General features: G+C 39.6%; 1 protein-coding gene across 1 annotated transcript in view; it reads left to right on the forward strand.

The window, feature by feature from the left end:
- Positions 1–23,113, forward strand: part of LOC149792124 (long-chain specific acyl-CoA dehydrogenase, mitochondrial-like) — a 77,990-nt gene that overhangs the window by 17,547 nt on the left and 37,330 nt on the right. Inside the window, exon 4 of the mRNA XM_089970649.1 lies at positions 1,878–1,984. Within this exon, the coding sequence (XP_089826775.1) occupies positions 1,878–1,984 (107 nt within the window). The remainder of the gene's footprint in view (positions 1–1,877; positions 1,985–23,113) is intronic.

Below are 23,113 nucleotides of genomic sequence, written 5' to 3' on the forward strand. Positions count from 1 at the left end.
AATGAAGGCATGATTGTGTATTGATGGATCAAATAGGATGGCATACAAGATTATATGGAACTTGTAAGATATATAAAGGATAATGTTTCATTTGTTCAACTCTAAATTTGCAACAAACATTTAAGCAAAACCAGAGTGTATTCCTTACACATGAGGTGTAGTAGGCAGCTTCTGAGTGTATTCCTTATATATCAGATATAAGATGTACACAGTACCCTACCACATTGCTTAATGGTAAGATGTACACAGTACCCTACCACATTGCTTAATGGTAAGATGTACACAGTACCCTACCACATTGCTTAATGGTAAGATGTACACAGTACCCTACTACATTGCTTAATGGTAAGATGTACACAGTACCCTACTACATGTACATTGCTTAATGGTAAGATGTACACAGTACCCTACTACATTGCTTAATGGTAAGATGTACACAGTACCCTACCACATTGCTTAATGGTAAGATGTACACAGTACCCTACTACATTGCTTAATGGTAAGATGTACACAGTACCCTACTACATTGCTTAATGGTAAGATGTACACAGTACCCTACTACATTGCTTAATGGTAAGATGTACACAGTACCCTACTACATTGCTTAATGGTAAGATGTACACAGTACCCTACTACATTGCTTAATGGTAAGATGTACACAGTACCCTACTACATTGCTTAATGGTAAGATGTACACAGTACCCTACCACATTGCTTAATGGTAAGATGTACACAGTACCCTACCACATTGCTTAATGGTAAGATGTACACAGTACCCTACTACATTGCTTAATGGTAAGATGTACACAGTACCCTACCACATTGCCTAATGGTAAGATGTACACAGTACCCTACCACATTGCCTAATGGTAAGATGTACACAGTACCCTACCACATTGCTTAATGGTAAGATGTACACAGTACCCTACCACATTGCTTAATGGTAAGATGTACACAGTACCCTACCACATTGCTTAATGGTAAGATGTACACAGTACCCTACTACATTGCTTAATGGTAAGATGTACACAGTACCCTACTACATTGCTTAATGGTAAGATGTACACAGTACCCTACTACATTGCTTAATGGTAAGATGTACACAGTACCCTACTACATTGCTTAATGGTAAGATGTACACAGTACCCTACCACATTGCTTAATGGTAAGATGTACACAGTACCCTACCACATTGCTTAATGGTAAGATGTACACAGTACCCTACTACATTGCTTTATAGCAAGATGTAGACATTGCCCTAGTACATTGCGTAATTGTAAGATGTACACAGTACCCAAGTACATTTCTTAATGGTAAGATGTAGACAGTACCGGTACATAGCTTAATAATAAGCTGTAGGTAGTACCTGAGTACAGTTCTTACATGCCAGATGTAGGCAATATCCTAGTACATTCTGCACCCATCAGGTATAGGCGATACCTGAGTTAATTCCTTATGCAGCAGGTTTTGGCAATAACCGAGTACATCTGAGATTATTCCTTTCACATCAGGAGTAGGCCACATCTGAGTACATTCCTTATGCAGCAGGTGTGGGCAATACCTGAGTACATCTAAGAATAATCCTTTTGCGTCAGGTGTAGGCAATACCTGAGTATGTGCCTTACACATCAGGTGAAGGCAGTACCTGAGTACTTTCCTTATGCAGCAGGTTTAGACAATACCTGAGTGCATCTGAGAATATTCCTTATGCATAAGGTGTAGGCAATACCTGAGTACATTCCTTATGCAATATCTGAGAACAACTGAGAATATTAGTTATACATCAGTTGTTGGTGGTACCCAATTGTATTGTTTATACAATACCCTAGTACATTGTCATACTTTTATCACAGTCTGATTAAATGCTTTATTTGCAGGTGTGGGAGAAGGCAGGTGCCCAGGGATTATTAGGAGTTAACACACCAGCTGAAGTTGGAGGTGTTGGAGGTGATATGTTGTCCACAGCTATAACATGGGAAGAACAGTAAGCACATGTCAAGAGATAACTTAGCAGTAATGAGATGTCATATTTAAATCATTTGAAAAAGAGATAAATAGAAGTTCATGTCCTTTATACAGTATATGTATACATATAGAAAATATGTATAGTATGTACGCTGTATCAGTGATATACCACAAGATGTAAAAAAATTTCATTGAAAGGAAATAAGGCTTGCCGAGTTTCCTTTTAATGAAAAATTTATACGAGTTGTATATCATTGAAACAGCATACATACTATATATATATTTTATTTATATCAGTACAAATACACATATTTGCCTTTTGAACAGAGCTAAGACTGACTACGGGCAACTGTGTATTGACCGAGTGAATGAAACTCACATCTTTGCTGAGTGTGTCAGCTACAAAAAGTAGTTTGTGCTTTTTGTGGCTTTTCACAATCACCGTTGCATATTGATAAGTTGATTGTTTTCTATTTTGAGTTTTTACTTTTATTCACATTGATTAAATCAGTATAGGACACACTGATGATTTATATATGAAGGATGGTTTTAATGAAGAAAGTAGAGCTCAACAAACACATAGATTCTTGAACACTGAATGCTCAGCCATTTATGTACAGGGGCATGGAAATTAGTGTGAAATAGAAACTAAACAAAATGACGAACCAACAAGAGATTAAAATATTTTAATATATTTACAGTTGATTTAAGTCATTTTTTTGCTTTAATTAACATTACTACCAACCATAACATTGTTTCTGTCTCTCTCTCCCTTTGATTGGTTCGACTTAACATTTACCATCACTCTTCATAGGTCCAGTGATATCGTGGTATGGTCATCTTTTCATGAATTTTTGCCCGTATCTTGCTATGATGGTCAACAGAGAGAGAGAGAGAGAAGGGGGTGAGGGCCAGCCTTTGGACATTTTCATATTTAATTAATTATAATCAATTTTTAGAACCTTATTATAGGTTTTAGAAACAACAACAACAACAAAGCATTAAATATATTACATATGTGTGCCCTGTAACCAAGATATTTACCTTATTGTGTCAACAGGCATTTGTAACTATGTATCATTGATTATGTAAACACTGTAGATTGATCCCAAGCAGTTGTACACATACCATAACAATGAATCATTCTTGTTAGTTACTTGGTGCCAGTTCAGTTTCAAGGTTTTCATCCAGCCCAAATTCTTTTTCTCTTTCACTCCAGATTTCCACATATTTTGTCCCTTGTGCATGAGAAGGGAGTGGGAAACAGAAGAAAAAAAAGTATTGTGATTAAATTGTGTACCATGTTAAATTCATTTAGAAAACGGGGATTGTTATTAGTTTCTATCATTATTTTCATAGTTGATGTATAGGAATAGAACTGACTGCACACAGTTCCAAGAATGTTTATATACAGTGTGACCCCGCTATAACACGGTAGTTGGGAGCCATAGAACCCGACCGTGTTATATACCAAACTGTGTTCTATGCAACCAAGTCAGTTAGCTGAAAAAAAATGTACCCCCAAAATAAATAAATAAATGGTGTGTGGGGTGGGTGGGTAATAAATGCAGGTGGTAAAATACATGCTTCGTCAGCACAGTTACCTTCTTAAATTGATGCATATTAAATGAGAAATGCACCTGTAGTGAAAACAGTGAAGATGTATATAATAGTTTACTTTATGTAGAGAACCACGAATTGGTACATATACGTGAATACTGTTTATATACATGTCTGATGTATAGCATGAATAGTATCAACACAGTGTACTCACCCGCGAACCTCGTCATATACATTGAATCCACAATACAAGTGATTCCATCGAAAATATGCACACACAGCTTTAAAATATTCATTAATTTTGTAACAGGTCATATTGGTCTGAATTCAGTGGAAAAACATAGCACAGTCACGTAACGAATGACAAAGCACATTTACTTTAAAGTACGTTCGAAGTCAGTAAAAGTTAGTTTGCGTTTTAGCCGCCGTTGGTAGCATTCATAAGCATAAACTTTTTCCCTACAAAAAGGAAACTTTCACAGCACAGTTAACATGTTCCAGTCACATTGGAAAATGCAAAAATCCATCAGATTTCATCACTTTCATTTAAGTTTGGTACTGACTTCCTTTGAAGAAAGGTTCTTTGCTGTTATTGAAAGAATGTAATCGGCTTTCTTTGATGAAGGGTGCATGTGCTATTGAAGTCACCGCTAAAAGACAGCTTTGGAGAACCAAATGAATGCTCAATTCTTATTGTGGCGGCAACATCAAATAATTGTATTGCATGATTGAGACTGGTATTTTTTCCATTTGCTGAGTATGTTTTCATAACAGTCGGTGCTTCAAAGGTAATCTGTTTCCTTTGAAATTTCAGCAAACTATTTTATCTGGGTACATTTTTAAAAAGGAATTGGCTGTCGTTTAGACTATTATAGTTACTGTCCCTCCATGCCTATTGAATAAACCAATAGGTAAGATGTATTTTTTTTTTACATTTGTGGTAGCAGCGTGATGCTACCTTCCACGCATGCGTCTGAAAATTAACAAATGGTCAACAGATGATAGAGACGCAGGTGTTCTGATGATAGGGATTATTACAGAAAATGTGAGTGTTCTGAAGGATTTAATTTTGAGCAAAAAGAAGAGGAATTTTACTTACCATCCACGTACAAATGTCACTCTTTGTAAATATATTAATTACTAGCGAGCGGCCAAAAATCCGATGAAAGATAGATTGCGAAACAGTGCCTCGTCCGGTTGATCACCGTTACCAGAAATGTCAACAACAAAAAAGCGGATATTTCAGAACATACAGAACTCATACTAAATGTCAAGATAAGCGGATTATGATATAACAATGCATTGTTTAGATGGTTTGTCAGTATGGACAAAGAATTTGTTTATGTAACAATAGATAAATTTCAGTGCATTTTATATCCAGTTTGCGGCTTCTTTTCATGGGGCCTCTGAATTTCTGCATTCCAAACCAATGGTTGTATATAAAAGTTTAAACAGCCAACAGTGTCGCCAATACATAAAAAAGCCACATGGTATGATTTGCAGCCAATAAGGAAAAACAATCCAAGTTTGCGACATTGGCGAAGACCTACGTGATCCCAGAATAAACTTTTTATGCGTTTTTTTTCTTCTTCTTACTTTTAAGAACAAAAAAATACTTTTTCGTGTACAAGAAAAATACATATAAAATTTCAGGAGCCAAGCCACGATCTTCTTGTATTATTCATACGTGATCTCTTCCCCAAAATGATAAGCAACTTTTTACGTTTTTTTTGGTACTTTTTTAAGATTTTTTTGTGCACAATAAAAATACATGTAATAAATAATTTTGGGAGCCATGCCTTAACACGGCACAATCTAAATCAAATCACTACTGTCCTAGGTGAAATTGAGATCTGATTTTTATCAGATGGAAGCTTTGTTAAAAGTAAGATTCTAAACCTGTCGTGCTTCAAGAAAACACAATTTTCAGTAATCTTTAAAAATAACTTTAAAAATAAAAAATAAAAAAATTTAAGTCTATGCCTGTTACATGTAGTATGTATAAACGGTAATCTGTAATGATTGGAACTGATGTAAAACTATCCCTTGGGCAGTTTAAATAGCTGCATCGATTAAAAGAAAAGAGGTCAAAGTTTCACATTAACCGGTGACAATAGAAATTGGGGTGAGGAGACTATTGACCCCACCCCCATGCCCTAATGTGCGAGCGCCCATGGGATGTGCCATTTCTCCCTGTGATACTCCTTATTATTGCCCCAGGACAAGCCCCTTTTTCATATTCTGGTCAGCTCTGGCTAAATTGCAAAATATCTAAAGTAAGTACACAAACAATAAAGCCAGTGTGACTAATGAACAGTAATCCTTATCCTTGCATTTATCTTGTGAAAAGGACTGCCCTTCTGACATACATCAAAGAAACCATGTTCGACAGTGTGTTTATTGATTGACAAATAAACGATGCCTATTTTGTTGTAACTTACAATGCCTAGAACCTCATTTTAACAGTTCAAATCTGCGGTCACAAGTTACCTTACATATGACAACTGTTTTGCCCACATTTTATGCCCCACCTTTTTTCCTCAGGCATAAGTCTTAATGCATGTAACACTGTTTACTGAATAAAATATTTATTCTGAATTAGTTCTTTAGGAGGACATATACTGCATGGTATATTTTCTTTTATTCCTTCTTTTAATTTAATCATGGTAATTAAACTTTTACATATACGGTAGAGGAATGTCAGGTGTTAACTGGCTGAGTTTCTTTAGGGTAAATAGAGATTTGAGTTTGTTTGCAGAGCAAATTTCACAGCATTCACAGTGATCATTCATTTAAGCTAATTGATGGAGATTTTATTCTTTTAATATTGTTTTACTATAGTATTGTTGTAGTTATTTAAAAAATCTGAAAGTTATGTGAATAATGTTTAATCTTAACATTTTATTTACTGAAGAAAAAACTGTCATGTAATATTAATTATTTTGTCCAGTGCTTGATTTAGATGTGTGTGTGTGATTTGGATTTAACGTAGCTTTAACAATTTTTCAGTCATATCGCTATGATGTCTGCAGTGTGGCAGTTTAGACATAGTGAGGCCCTAAGCTATGGGAAGCTGAAGAGTCCCTATATGGTTTAAAATAAAATTGAGAGGCCCCTTCAGCATGAACGGTGTTTGGTGGTGGCAAGTGGGGCAACCACCCCAGGCCCCACTCTTGAGGGGGCCTGTGCTTTAGGCCTAAGGTCATCCTTATGATTTTGTCAAGCTATATTCTCTGCCAGATCGCGAAAGTTGATGTAGTCTACACATAATCAGTGTTTGCAGTAGCATACCAATCAAGATAACAATACTCTGGCCCCGTGCGATCATGGTCGGCCCCACATACTCCTAATGCCGTCTCTGCCCTTCAGACTGTGAGGCCCTAAGCTGTAGCTTGTTTAGCTTATGCCAAAATCTGGCACTGATTTCATTACTACAATGTTCACAACTGATAGAATATGGCTTATGTGGATTGCATACATTATTTCTATTTATGTTTGTTTTTTTTTTCTTTTCTTCTTCTTCTGAGAAATGAAAATTGACAGACATAATGCAATAATGGGGACTTCACTGCGAAAAATTGGGAGATATGAGATCGGGAGGTAGATGAGAAAATACCCCCAAAATCGGGAGGTTTTTCTCCCGACTTGAGAGTTTACGGGTATGAACTGTCTGGACGTGTGTAATTTCATTCATAGCTTGAGTTTATTTAAGTCATCAACTCTGGGCCTGTGCCTAAAAAAATTCTTTGAGCACTGACCATTACAGTACATAAACTATTATATCAGACAGCAGATTCATCTTTTGACTGTGCAACCCAAATCTGGTCTCCTCCTGTCTGTCTCGCTCGCCATGTTTATGTTTGTATTCGAGGACTGGCTAATATTGCGTCATGGGACCACATGATCTGGCGTCTCATCAAAACTCTGAAAAACTCGACAATTTACGGAATGGTGGTATCTTCCACGCAATATAATCACTACCCACTTGTGATATTTTTAATTTATAAACATTACAGTCGAAATAAAATCTGTAAAGAATTACATATGTAAAAGGAAATGTTTGATTTCTGGTCTCCTTTAAGACCAGTTTTTGGCCTGCAGACTGGACTATTTCAGTCTGTATGTTATATATAGGAACTACTTATGACCAGTTTTTGGCCAGCAGACTGGACTGTTTCAGGCCATTTTTGAGCCTACAGTCAATACTATTGCAGGCTGTAAGTTATGTACATGAACTGTGTTAGGCCAGTTCTAGCTTACATTCTATGTTATATACAAGCTGTAAATTATTTGTATAAACTTTATCAAATGAGGATTTTGTCTAAAGACTACTATTTCAGGCTGTAAGTTATATACATGAACTGTTTCAAGCCATTTTGTTATACACAGAACATATGGCATATAATATTATGTTTGTCAGTTTGTCCATGTCTCAGTTTCATATATGTAAGTTTGTCCATGTCTCAGTTTCATATATGTAAGTTTGTCCATGTCTCAGTTTCATCTCTATCAGTTTGTCCATTTCTCAATTTCATATCTGTAAATTTGTCCAACTCTCAATGTCATATCTGTCAGTTTGTCCATCTCTCAGTTTCATATCTGTCAGTTTGTCCATCATCATTTTCATATCTATCAGTTTGTCCAACTCTCAATGTCATATCTGTCAGTTTGTCCATCTCTCAACTTCTTATCTGTCAGTTTGTCCATCATTCATTTTCATAAGATTCTATCAGTTTGTCCATCTCTCAATTTCATATCTATCAGTATGTCCATCTCTCAATTTCATGTCTTTCAGTTTGTCCATCTCTCAATGTCATATCTATCAGTTTGTCCATCTCTTCATTTCATATCTGCATAATATTTCAAGTTGTCCAACAATGTGAGTTACCAAATTTTATGGATGCCTTGCACTTGGACTAAGGATGAAATCCTGTTAATTTTGAGTTCAAGAATTCAAAATTGTATCTGCTTAATAACTTCCCTATCCATAGTTGGTCAAATGTCATGGTTGCTGAAGGAAAATGGTTTCCATGCAATAACTCCAGTTGATATAGGCCAATTGTTATTATTCCCATGCTGTAAAAACTACTCAATTCACATGTGTTTAATGATTTTTATTCCTTTTTCAGTCCATAATTTGCTGTTCATCAGTGAATCCTATTTTAGAAAGTTCCACTCCTTTCAGACATCGTTTTTATATCAGGAAATAAAGCAAATGTTATTGGTGTGTTAGATTTTAGAAAAGTGTTTGACATGGTCAGACTATTAAGTGTTCCCCATGGTATACCAGTGTTAGGGATCAGCATCGCCGTAAAGCTGAGAGGCTCAGGCTTTCCACCAGACTCACTATTCATAAGCAGATCTATGAAGTTGCTAAGAAGAATGCCACAGATATAGTCCATGCAGCGAAATCAGCCCACTACACTACTAAGATCATGGAAAGTTCCAGCTGCAAAGAGCTCTTCGAGATTACTAACAAGCTAATGTCAAGGAACAAATCAACACCACTTCCAACTACCTTCTCTCCAGTCGACCTTCCGGACATGTTTGCAAATTTTTTCTGTGACAAAGTACAAACCATTAGAGATAAGCTTGACACCACAATTTCAATTGACTTGTCGTCACCATACAGTTAGGATACAGAATTTGAGCAGCAACCATTAGCAGCATTTGAACCTGTCTCTATGGATTTCGTACGTACAATCATGATGAAGAGTGCACCAAAGTCATGTGAACTTGATCCAATTCCAACAATATATTACTTCACCGTCTCTAGCATGTGTATGGCATTCATGATACAGCCTTACTGTGGTTCAAGTCCTACTTGGTCAACAGGACACAAATTGTATCTGCAAATGGAATACACTCCAGCCCAGTTGATCTATGTTGTGGTGTTCCACAGGGGTCTGTTCTTAGACCTGTTCTCTTCATTCTGTACACTCGGTCACTCTCAAGTGTCATACATCATCATCCAGTATCTCACCAATTGTACGCTGATGACACCCAAACATACAAATCTAGCCACCCAACTGAAGTTGATGCTACCATCCAAGGTGTAGAGAGGTGCATTTCTGATGTGAAATCATGGATGACTTGTAACAAGCTGCAGATGAATGATGATAAAACTGAGGCCATTCTGATCACAACACAAAGACTTTCTCACTCACATCCTTTACCTCAAACAATAAATATCAGCAACGCCAACATTAAATTCACACAATCAGTACGAAACCTAGGTGTTACTCTGGACAGTACTCTTACATTGCACCAACATGTCATGAACATATGCAAGGCTGCATATCTTCAGCTGATACGCATCAGCTCAATTCACAAATATTTTTCAGTTGATGCCACTAAAACACTTGTGTGTTCATTAGTACTTTCTAGACTGGACTATTGTAACTCAATTCTGTCTGGTTCATCTCAATATCTACTCGAGAAACTTAAAAAGTTCAAAACACAGCTGCTCGGATCATACTTAAGAGTACCACGATCAGAGCACACCTCCCCGCTGCTCTGTACCCTACAATGGCTATCCATTCGATCCAGAATTAAACACAAAATTTGTTCTCTGTGCTACATTTCACTGTCGGACTCTAGTCTAACATACCTATCTGACCTCACCCATGTGTACACACCAGCAAGATACTTACGCTCCTCTTCTGACAATCGTATACTCATTATTCCAAGTATGAAAACAAAGTCATATGGACAGCATTCTTTTGCATACCAGGGCCCAGCAATGTGGAATGAATTGCCCACTGAACTTAGACACAAAGACACACTGATCACATTCAAGAGGGCTCCCAAAACTCACTTATTTCGACAGCAAGAACAACTTAAAGACCTAATAATGTTTCCTACCTGAAATATTCTCAGCATGTTTTTTATTTTTTTAAAATGTTTTTCTAATTTCATGTTGTTTGTTCTTGTAATAATATTATTATGTTTCTTATCTTATAGGTGTTGTCTAAAGTTGTAAAGCGCTTAGAGCTTCTAAAGATTAGGCGCTATACAAGGTCCTCATTATTATTATTATTCTACTTTGTTAATTAGGAATGTATGGATGCTCAAATTTAAAACTTTTTATTTTGCATTTAAGTATTAAATGTCAAACCATTTGGCTGAATTGCATTTTAAACCACTGTCCAGTGTTATTACACGAGTTTTGCAAAGGTCAATTTTAGGACAACTTTTATTGCTACTGTTTATTCAATATGACTGAAAAATTGTTAAAGCTACATTAAAAATCCAAATCACACACACACACAAATTAAAATAAAACAGGGTTTTACAAATTGCCACTACTCTGAAGAAAAGAAGAATGCAGAAGGATATATTTGTTTTTGTGAATGTCACTAACATAAATATGTTAGTGAGCAGCAGAGGGGGCGAATCCGACATTTTGTCCAATCGTTATTTTGCTTAATTATTACTTTCTGCACTCAACGGATCCGGTGTAATCAGCGCTGGTAAAAAAAAAACGACGTCGGTCCATCTTACACGATGGTGACGTCATTTGGTTTAATTAACACCTTCTGCGCGCCGATCCCCAGCGTCGTCAGCGTCCGGTAAGCACATCGACGACCGCGTCGATGTCATCGCCCCCTCTGCTGCTAAGAAGTTATTTACAATGAAAATTATTTACAACTAACCGAATATTTGGTCAAGTCCAATACGATATCGTGTCCGAGGATCATGTAAATTTATCGTTACAAATCCATGTGGGGTCGACTGAGCATGACTAAAAAAGTTTCGAAAACCATTAAAGTCCATGTCACCGCCACACCATGTCTGCCAAATATTTCGTAGCGTGTGTGTATCAACGCCGTTGAATACAGCAAGAATATTACAATTGTCTCTAATTACTTTTGGAATCTGAGTGTATCGTTGAGTGACATATATCACGTCAGTGTTTTTATGCCTGCCTCTGGAAAATATCCTAGCTGGGTTTTTTTGATTGTCTAACATAACATCATCGTACACGACTAGATTGTTAACGTCGCCATCAATATCATCAATACCCGGTGCATCATTGATATCCGTAATAAACTCAATAACATTTTTTTTAGCGATCGCTGATGCATTCTCGTTAAAATCTTTCAACACCTCGTAGCATCGTTGATCATCTACGCTAGGAGCAACCAAATACAACTTATCCCACTTCATCCATCTCATTATTAAATTGAGTAACAATTGCGTCTTGCCGGATCCAGATGGTCCGATGATAATCATCCGGATTGAGTTTGGTAACGCTGCAACATGCTTAACTGGTTCTCTTGTTTTAGTCGCCGAAAAATCAATTATATTCATATTTCTATACATAAATTATGGATCTATATTGTGTGAAGTGTAGAGTGCGTACTGGCACAAATGATATGACAACCGTTACAACAAGAAATAATAGATCGGCGCTTACTGGCAAGTGTGTACAATGCGGTACAAAGAAATTTAGATTTATTTCTATTAGACCCGGAGATGTTTTAAAAAAAAGCGAGGAGGTGACATCGCAGCCAAATTGGCAAAACTCCCCGGAACACCGTGGGCAAAGTATCCAGGAGAAAAACACCTCCCAGGATATAACTACTGTGGCCCCGGAACACGATTAGATATTAGACTCGATGATCAAAATCAGCCCAAACCCGGTGAGTATCCAATAAACGCTATCGATAAGGCGTGTCATGCTCATGATGTTGCTTACAAAAGTAGCGATCTGCAACAGCGTCATATCGCGGATGTAAAATTAATTCACGCATTAAATGCTATTCCTGATAAATCCGTCAAAGAAAAATTGGCCTCATGGTTGGTAAAATCGGCTATGAAAGGTAAATTAATGATGGGCGCTGGTAATTAATAACAACATGGAATCCATCTATTATTCTCCGAGAGGATACTGGAAGGGGAAGGCCGCAATTGGTAAGCTTGCAAGCGCTGCAAAGGTAACAAAGACCACTGCGGCTAATTGGTTATCCAAACAGGCTATATGGCAAATCTATCTACCACCGCCTAAACAAATCAACTTCTCGCGCTTTGATGTCAGCGTACCTAATGAAGTTCATCAGGCTGATATACTATTTTTGCCGCATGACAACGGTTACAAATACGCGCTAACCGTAGTTGATGTTGCGAGTCGATACAAACAAGCGGAGCCATTAAAAACAAAGTCGGCAACTGAAGTAGCCGCTGCGTTTGAAAGAATTTATCGAAGAGGCCCTCTGCGCTGGCCAAATCTATTACAAGTTGATCCCGGTAGTGAATTTCGCGGCGCTGTTTTATCAACGCTGAAACATCATAGCGTCGCGATACGACGAGGTCATACTGCGCTACATCGTGATCAGGCAATTGTTGAACGATTCAATCGGACTCTCGCTGAACGGTTATTTGGATATCAATACGCGAAGGAATTCATCCAAGAAAAACGATCTCGTGAATGGGTTAAAAGGTTGCCAGGTGTAATTGCAGCGTTAAATAACGAGATTACCCGAGTAATCAACATGAAGCCCAGCGACGCGATTAAATACGAGTATATACCCGGAAAATTAAAAATAAATAGCGTTTCTAAGCCGATTCTTGGCGATGTCACTGTTAGATATCTATATGAACCAGGAGAGCTTGAAGGCGGTAAAAAAAGGGCTACCGATCCTATTTGGAGTGTTACCACACATAACATATCAACGATAACACGATCAACTGGTAGACCACCGATCTATAGACTGGATTCAACTGCTCCTCAGCGCGGATTTACACGCGAGCAACTACAAGTGATACCTAACGATACTCAATTACCCCCGCGTGGTCTTAACTAGCGCCGTTGCGTCTATTGCACTCAAGACATGTCAACCTCACATTGTTTTTGACATGACCGAGACTGTTATCGATCCTGTCCACGGTAAATTGGCGAGCGTCTTTATCCGAATAACGCCAGCGCATTACACAATTACAACTCGCGCAGTGATTATTCTGTTGTTGTCGTAACGCAATTATTAATTCGGCATCAATATCAAAACGCCGCTGTTTTTTTTTATCCTGTTGGCGGTAACCCGAGAGTTTTCTATCAATGACGCTTGCATCGATGGTGACTTTGTCGCCGGCTTCGTCAGTGACTCCGTCACCGGCTCCGTCAATAACAATTCTTCGAAGCTGATTTATCCTTCGTACTCGGGACACTGCAAGATAGACTAGATTCGACCATTCGATGCGATTATCAACCATCCAAACAATTGTGTCCGTGATGGTTAGTCCCTGCGAGGAATGTATTGTTGTTGCGTATCCTAGCGTCCACGGGGATTTATTAGCACGTAGCGCGTCCTCGACGACGCTGATATCAACGAGCACGATATCATTCAGCACGAGAATTTGTTTTTTTGTCCCTGACGCTGTCGGGCCCGGGATTTCAACTTCAATGTTCTGCTGCCGTGTGTCCGCGGGTCTATAACATAACGGCACTGGACGCGTTGGAAACTTTTCCTTATGCAACGCAAACAACTTCCGCTGAAGTGTGTCTCTGACTATCTTTCTACTCGCCACAATCAAATCGTTTGGTCTCCATGTTTCCCAGAATTCATTCAACGGCGTTTCCGGAATCACCTCGCGGATTATTTCACATTGAATTTTATCCGGCTGTAATCTGATTAGTTTTTTAACCTCGCGCAGTTGTTCATCAAGTGCTCGGTAATCAGTATCGGTTTCTTCATAATAGTCCACAAAACCCTTTAACCAATCATGTGGACCCTCGCCGACAAATGGTGGTGGTTGGCCATGGTCCCCACACATGATTACCGCTGTATTCGCGCGCAGCAACCACTCAAGAAACATTTGTAAAGTATCTAACGAAACAGTACATATCTCATCCCAGATGATAATGTCGGGAATAAATTTTTCACCCATTCGATCAGGAGTCCACTCACCGCCGCTGTATCGAAAGAAGCTGTGATAAGTAACGGCGTCAACATTTCGTTGTTTTATCTCTCGCGCTAGTCTATGAGTCGGTGTAAGCACGATTATACTTGCCCGCGTTCGAAATAATTCAATTGCCCGAGTCGTCTTTCCTGACCCGCCACAGCCGCTTAAATAAACTGTTTTGTGTCTACAAATTGGATCAGAACACGATGGTGCATTAGACCATTCTGATAAATTATTACCGCGTAGGTAATTGTTCTCAACGATGACATTTGCTGACGGGGAATAATCGCGTCGTATTTCTTCTTTAATTCTCCATGTACCCCAACTCTCGTCCGGACTAGTAAACTCGGTTACGTTTTTCTTATACTTTACGTCTATATAAAACGAATCAACGGCTACTCTAACCGCGGTGTCGGGGAATCTATTTATCATCGAGAATAAATTGATAGCGGCGTAACCCAGCATAGACGCCCTCAAATGCGGGTATGCTGGGCTGTCTCCATCGCTGTAGGTAACAACTGTACCCAACCTTGTTCCATTGGACAAGAAAGCTGTTTCGCAGTTCACGTATCTATTTTTCGCCACTGCGTCCTTGATTACGAAATCATATTCTGCGTCATCTATAATCAGCCGTGAGCAATATCGTTTGTAGTCGCAGTTTTTTCCACCTTGTGTGAACTTACCAATTATTCTTCTACCGAGATCTTTTGCCTCGTGGTTTCGTTGGTTGAATATCCTCCTGGACCATTCGACGATATATTCCTCGTCGGCATCGATGTGTTTTTTGGACTCTTCAATTATGCTATCTAGACGCTCCGGTTCTGGTAACCAGACTTCAGTCTGCGCTCGGTATGATATAATCGCGTCACTGACAATCAACGATACAAGCATGCTACAATCAATCATGTACCGTAGCAGCGCTATTGGCAACCACTTCTTTTCAGCCATGTGTCTACCGATCCAAATATAGCAACAGCGATGAAGTCCTGCCGCGAACTCAAATGATACTATGCGAGCGAATCCGGTTAAATCAAAATCAGGCAGTGGTCCATTAATAGCAACACGAGTCATTTCATGTCTGGGGTGTCCAAATCGTTTGAAATACTCAGCGGCGGATCCATACCCGAGAAAACTCGCTGGATAACAGGCAACCATATCAACCGAGATCATAGCGTCGCGGTTGTATTCAGTGTTCCATAGTCCACCGTGATAGTATTCCAAACAACTGGATTGTACATCCGGTAGAAATTCCTTGCGCGTTGGTCTCCACGCATTTTTCCTTGCTGCAACATGAGCTACAACCGATGGAATCGTAAAACAATTTGTTAGCAGTTGTTCATCATGCTCTTCAAATTCCATGGCGGTTTTTTTCATCCTGTTGTGAAATGCTTCAGTGCGATATACTTCGCCGTTTGGTCTTACAAACTGATCAAAGGTATCCATGTCGTTTTCAGCGCTGCGAAGTAACCACACTGATACAGGGTCATTTTTACACAAGCAAGCAATAGCATCAAATAGTTTCCTCTCCGCGAGAAAACCGTCCTCTCCTAAAAATTCCCCCGGGATATACTTTACTGTTCTATCCCGTGGAAATATTGTGATCGCGGGCGTCCATGCGTGTTCGTTATGATCAATAATTTTGATTGGGGCTCCATTTGATTTGTACTTTGATTCGTATAATACTTCACCGGTTATCGTTGTAACGGTTATTGGAAATCTCAACGACGTTTCTAATCTCGCTATGTCGCTGATGGTTGCTCCACGCTCTTTTACGGTTAGTTCCCACTGGTTGATTTTGCTACGTCGTAAATCAGTCAATTTGTTTCCTCGACACGCATTTGTAAAATGCTCTATTATTCGTTCTGCTACACAATTTATCCCAGTTGACTGTTTCATCGGTTTCAGTTTTCCGATATCAGGTTTCTTATTTAACGGGTATATTCCATAAACAACTGCTGTTTCAGGATACGCTCGTTCATAGTATGGTCTATCAATTCCGGTTAACAACCCCGGCTTGGAGTCGCGGCTGACAGTGACTGTTTTCATGTCGCTGAGAACTGGTTCAAATTTATCACGTATGATCCAATCGCCTGATTTCACCCGGACAATGAATTTTACTCTGAAGAAATATCTTTTACCGTCAAGTTGTGATATTATCGTTGCTGCGCGGTTGTCGTTCATGGTAGCATCAACAATGCCATCAATTCGAAATGTTGACCAACTGTGAGATGCGCCATCACGCTTGAATTCATTGATACAATCGCGTATTTTATTCAACAGGGTTTTATCGTTTATTAACGCTTTTGGTGTGTCCTTGAGGACTCTATCGAGATTGAATTTAATATTTTTCCGGGGTTTAATTGCTGCCAATCTCTCAAACTCATCCATATAATTAAAACAAGTATTTAAATGAAAGAATATAGTATAATGAATCACTGCAAATGGTTGATGATTGGGTCGACAACCCCGTGCAATAAATCATGTAGAGGTGAATTCTGCGGGTATCATTTACAAAGCGTTCGTAATGGTTCTCTTGGCCCCCTCCCGTGCTTGGTTTGTCACGTCGGTGTAAGAGGAAAATCGCAGTTGTGTATTAATTGTGGCGGAAAGCGATACAGGGAACTAAAACGCTATTATGACAAGCGAATTAAAAACGCCGTCATTGACCCTACCGCAGACTTCGTCATCAAAACCCCCCAAGACTACGTTGAAAGATTTATAATTAAACCAAATAATAAATTAGACAAATAGTATTATTATACAAATGGACCAAGAATTTCAGCCGCATCCTGTGCTCGTCAGTTACGAGGCATCTCGCGACGGCATTGTTAGAAACCGCAAACTGAAGAAGCCGGTTGGTACCGTAAGTAATCAGGGGTATTTGATGTTTGGTGCCGGAAAAAAGAAGTATTATGTTCACAGGATTGTATTTGAAGCATTCAACGGATTAATCGAAAATGGGCTTGTGATTGATCATATTAATAATAATAAGACTGATAATTCTCTTACAAACTTGCAAGCTATCTCGCAAAGTCAGAATACCAAAAAAGGCCAAACCGGTAAATACCCAAAGAAAGCAAAACCCGTAAAGTCATTTGATACAACAACTCACGAGGAAAAAATATTTCAGTCGATGAATGAGGCAGGAAAATATTTTGACATTTATATCGCCTCAATACGATTTGTTGCAGAAGGAATACAGAATTCAGCGATCTCAAAAAAGACCGGGCATAGAATTCGATTTTCATATATAACAGAAATCAGCGAGTGATGAAGTCACCGGCGCCTATGGCGCTGACGAGGTCACGTCTAACGAATTATTAAACACCTTCGGGATTGATACACGGGGTTTCATTTTTCTTTTTATTTAAAAACAAGATGTTTTATAAGAATAATGAATATCGAAGACATCAATAATATATTAGCCGAGATTTCAAAATTAAAAAATCAAGGAATTGAATTATCTGATGGTCTCGACAGTGAAAAAATATTATCCGATTATGAGATTATTAACGAACAGTCGAAACGGGGGCGTTTTACCCTGGCCCGCGAGTATTTTTTCATAAAACGATTACAACATACGATCAATGAAAACTTGTACCACAATGACGCAAATGCATTCATTGGACTATTCACTGCCGTTGAAATAATACGAAAAAAACTCGGACGTGTTTATGAACGACGCCGGGAGATTTCTAGTAAGATCAAAAACATTAGAAGGATTATAGACGGAGCCTCCGATGACGCACTGGGCGGGAAATTAGAAATTGCTTCGCAATTGCAATAATGGTAGGTGAATCACTCACTACTCGGCTAGCCAGAGAGCGGCTAGCGGCGCTTAAAAAGTTCATACCGTTACGGGACAGGGTCCGAGAACAACTTCAAACGCGGCAGCAACTACAAACCGATTTTACTGTTGGAAGCGAACAACTCTTTGCCCCGGTAACTAAAGCGACCAAAGATGTTACGGCGGCAACTGTGCCCGTCCTCGATGCGCTTGAAAAGATAGCGGCGGAGACAAAACAAACAAAAAGGTCTTTAGAAACACTCCCTGCGAAAATAGCGGCTGCTACAACACGGAGGTCACCACCACTCGCTATAACCGAACCACAAGAACCTTATGTTACAATGGCCGACGAGGAAGAACTAGGTGCTACTGCGAAAGAACCAGAAGAAGAAATACCGGGAGAAGAAATACCGGAAGAAGAAATACCGGAAGAAAAAGAGGGGAATATACCCCGTATTGTACTCAAGAAGAGCACAATAGATCAAATTAGAGGCTTCAGCAACAGGGAAGAATTAATTAATTTTGCTGCCAACAATTTTGCTAAGAGCATACGAGATAAGAAGCATATCAATAGCGGTTACGAGAAAAATATAAAGTCGTTAAAAGACTGGGCAAGAATAGTGTATTTAGCGAGTAAACATAAAGATGCATTACCACATCGTAGTAAATCCGATTACGACGCATTCCACAAGGAAGTTAAGAGTATAACACCAAAAAAAGGAAAAGGATACTCTGTTGGTAAAGAATCCTACGGCGTTACCTGTCCTGGTAGTGTTCTCAGTGATATATCACGGCTAGAGGTACTAATTGGAGGAAAACGAGCCGGAAATAACTCTCCGGAAATAATCAATGAGGCCGCTGATATTTGCAAGCGTTTATTTGCAGGCGGTATTATGGACATTAATGCATATCGAACGCTCATAGACGAACTCGTGGATGATTAATTGGAAAACTGGTGTTTTTAATAAAGATGATCATACACTACAACCACAATAAACCAGTACTCGTCTACGTGGTAAACTCGCGATTGCCTGTTTACCGCGCGTACTATGGAGATGGTCTCGGTAGCACCATTGCGGGGTTATTTACAAGAATGGCTCCAAAAGTAGCGCCGTTAGCCAAACAATTAGGAATGAAGGCTATTGATGTTATTCGTGATAAGGGAATTAGTGCTATTGGAGACGTTGCCGGAAAGGCGCTTTCAGCCGCGCGGGACAAACTAATGTCGTTGGTGAGGAGAAAAAAGCAAAAACCACCGGTGATGCCATCAACGACAGTGATGCCTGCAAATGTCAGTAAAGTGATAAATAACGCCGTGGAAGAAAAACTAGCGTCGTTGGTAAACAATAATCAAGATGACATCGCAAACATAATAGCGGGAAGTGGTTTAAAACCACGACGATGATTTAGATGCATCAGCGTATTATTAAATAAAATGTTTAAACGAACAGCTGACCCGGCGTTTGATATGGACGCACCAGTGCACAAGGATGATTCTGTCCGTAATTATCAATTTTATTCCTATCATGCAGTACAACCCGACATACGATCGCGAATTGAACTTCAAGTCCATGATACCAGTAAATATTTTTTACCGTGTGAAGCGTTTATTGAAATCGAAGGAGAACTTGTAACAGAGGCCGATACTCCTGCTGTACCAGCACCGTATCCAGATGGTACCAAAGTTGGCTTAGTCAATAACGGCGTAATGGCGCTGTTTGAGAGCGCAAAATATCTCATTGACGGGCGAGAGATCGAGTCTATAGAACGCGATGTTGATGTTGCTACAACAATAATCGGGCTAGCAAGATATTCAGACGATTATACAAGATCAGCGGGTCCATCTATGATGTTTGCAAAGGATACTAGAAACACTGCTGGAAACTCGCAATTTGTGGTAAGACGACCAAGAAATAATGCTAATAACAATGATGCTGATGTTGAGAATATGATTATAAACAGCGATCCTAATTTTAACATCGGAGCTGCAACACGCATATCAATGTTAACAGGGGCGCGTAGATCTTTCTCATGCGCGATTCCACTGCATCATATATTTGGATTTTGTAGGAACGTGCGAAAAGTTATCTACGGAGCAAAGCATACCGTGGTGCTTGTGCGAAAAGGTGATGATAGAAATGCAATTTGGAGAATTCCAGCGGATCCTGCAAATCCAAATAATGACCCTGGTAAAGTCGTTTTAACTAAAATATTATTGTGGATGCCAGTAATGACTCCATCCATTACCACAGAGGCACGATTGCTATCCTTCATGGAGCAGGGAGGAAAATCATTACTAAGTTGGCTAACAACAACAACAGATACTAAGCAATCAAATATCAATGGTATATTCACATGGAACCTGGCATCACAACAAGGCATTTCGGCTCCGCGTCATATATTTGTTGCGTTGCAGGATATGACGAGAGTTGATAATCAATTATTCAGCCATATGATATTTGATCGATTAGGCGTTACTGACGTCTCGCTGAGAATAAACGGCCAGCAGGAACCATCCGAGGATATACAACTTAATTACGGTCAAAACCATGTCGCACGTGTGTACCATCGGTTGCTGTCATATATGAGTCGTGATCAAAACGTCGACACTGGTTTGCAAATATCACAATATGATTTCAAAGAACTATATCCGATCTATTACTTTTCGCTGGAACATCTTGATTTAACAAGACAGTCCGTCGTTGATATACACTTCCGAGCTAATGTAACTCGCGGCGTTATTGCTAATTATAGAGCTATTGCTGTCATCCTCAGCGATAAATCAATGCTGCTAGAAGGTGCTGGCGGACGAATGAGAATCGTTGATGCGCCAGTGGAAAACATGTAATTGAAAGCACAAAACGCGTTTACAATAAAATGTCGTATAGTGTCGTCAGTGTAGAGTTGACTGATGGTCAAGTCAAGAAATTACGATCAAAGTCGGCTAAACAATGCGGAACCACAATAACGCTGAAGCCGTCACAGATGGCAGGTGGTAATCATAAGATATCGTTGACGACGCGTCAAATAAAACATTTCAATAATGCGATGAAGAACAGAAAGGGTGTTCAGGTAGATTTCTCGGCCGCAGCGATCAAAGACATGGAAAAGACCGGTGGGATATTTCCGCTGTTAGCTGCGATTCCAGCGTTGATTGCCGCGGCCGCACCAGCAGTGGCTAAGGCGGCGGCGTTGGGGGCCGTTGGTACCGCGGCGGGGATGGCATTGAAGAAGGCAACCGGGAAAGGCTACAAAAAAAAACGACCCGTGGCCGGAAAGGGTCTAAGACTACCGGGAACCCCGTATTCATGGTACTCGGGAAAGGGTCTAAGACTACCGGGAACCGTTTATTAACTCGGGAGTCAATGACTCCTGAGTCAATGACTCCTGAGTCTATGACTCCAATGTCTAATTTTGATTTAATAGACGCCGCAAACGCGCTAGCGATAAAAAACTTCAGAGGTGTTTTTATGAGGGATCAATTACCGGCGGCACCAAGGAATATTGAAACCGGCATAATTAACCTCGATGGGTCCTCCGGAGCGGGAACTCATTGGGTTGCATACGCGATTGATCCGCGTGCGATCGTCTATTTTGATTCATACGGGTTAGCCCCGCCGAAAGAGTTCATGCGGTATATCCGGGCGTGTTCAGCCCGGGCGTGTTCGGCCCGGGTTTTTTATTCCACGCTGCCAACACAGCGATTAAGCGACCCACCGATATGTGGCCGCGAGGTATTGAACGTACTTGCGGCGATTTCATCATCGCGAAAACCACCTCATGTGGTTGTAAACGAATACACTAGTGGGGTCGTAGAAGCTCAACGGATTTTAGAGAATAACATTTACAATAATAATGATTGATATCTGGGGACGACCGGTTTCGGCGCTGAAAAAGCCCACGGAAACGCCCGCCACCGATGACATAAAAAAACTAATTGAGGATGAAATCGCTGATACGTTGAACTTAACCAGTGTTGACCCAGATGAAATAGTTGTATTTCAAGACCGCCAGGGTAAATTGAAATCCAGTAATGTGTCGCTGGATGACGTTTTAATACGACAGCGTGATACCGCCGAGGACACTATCGCGCTGTATACCAGCGACGGACGACTCAAACCGGGTGAATCCATCTTGACGATAAATGGAAAAATAAGTACACTTGGCGACAATTATATAACCATGTCAAATTCGTTAAAAGGTTTACGTAGTGAAATTAAATCGTATGAAGAACGGATCGTGTTGACGCTAACGCATTTCGACGATGTGCGACACATTGTCGATAGTTTTTTTCGGGGGCCCCCGACGGCAACCGAACCGAATTTTATAATAATAACAAATGCTATTTCGGATCTTATGACGCTGCCGGGCCAATTTACCTCGTTACGAAAAAATGTTAACAGGATCGATGACAACTTTGATAAATTCTTTGGTAAAAAAAATACCAAGCCGGATGAGATTACAATAACTATAAATGATATCACTGCGTATGGACAGAGAATAGAAACAATCAAAACTGATGTTGCAACGAACAAAAGGAGTGTAGACGTGCATGAACGGGAAATAGGAATAATCGGCGCTAATGTTGCAACGATCATAAATAATGTAGACTCGCATGGACGGAAAATAGAAACAATCAAAACTGATGTTACAACGATCATAAATAATATGAGCGCGCATACACAGGAAATAGGAACAATCAAAACTGATATTGAAGCGAACAAAAAGGGTGTGGACGCGCATACACAGGAAATAGGAACAATCAAAACTGATGTTGAAGCGAACAAAAAAAATGTAGACGCGTATTGGCGGGGAATAGGATTAATTAAAACTGATGTTGCAGCGAATAAAAAAGGTATAGACGTGCATACATATGAAATAGAAACAATCAAACTTGAT

Source organism: Sinohyriopsis cumingii, chromosome 9 (assembly GCF_028554795.1).
Source record: "Sinohyriopsis cumingii isolate HCF-2022 chromosome 9, ASM2855479v2, whole genome shotgun sequence".
NCBI classification, from domain to species: Eukaryota; Metazoa; Mollusca; class Bivalvia; order Unionida; family Unionidae; genus Sinohyriopsis; species Sinohyriopsis cumingii.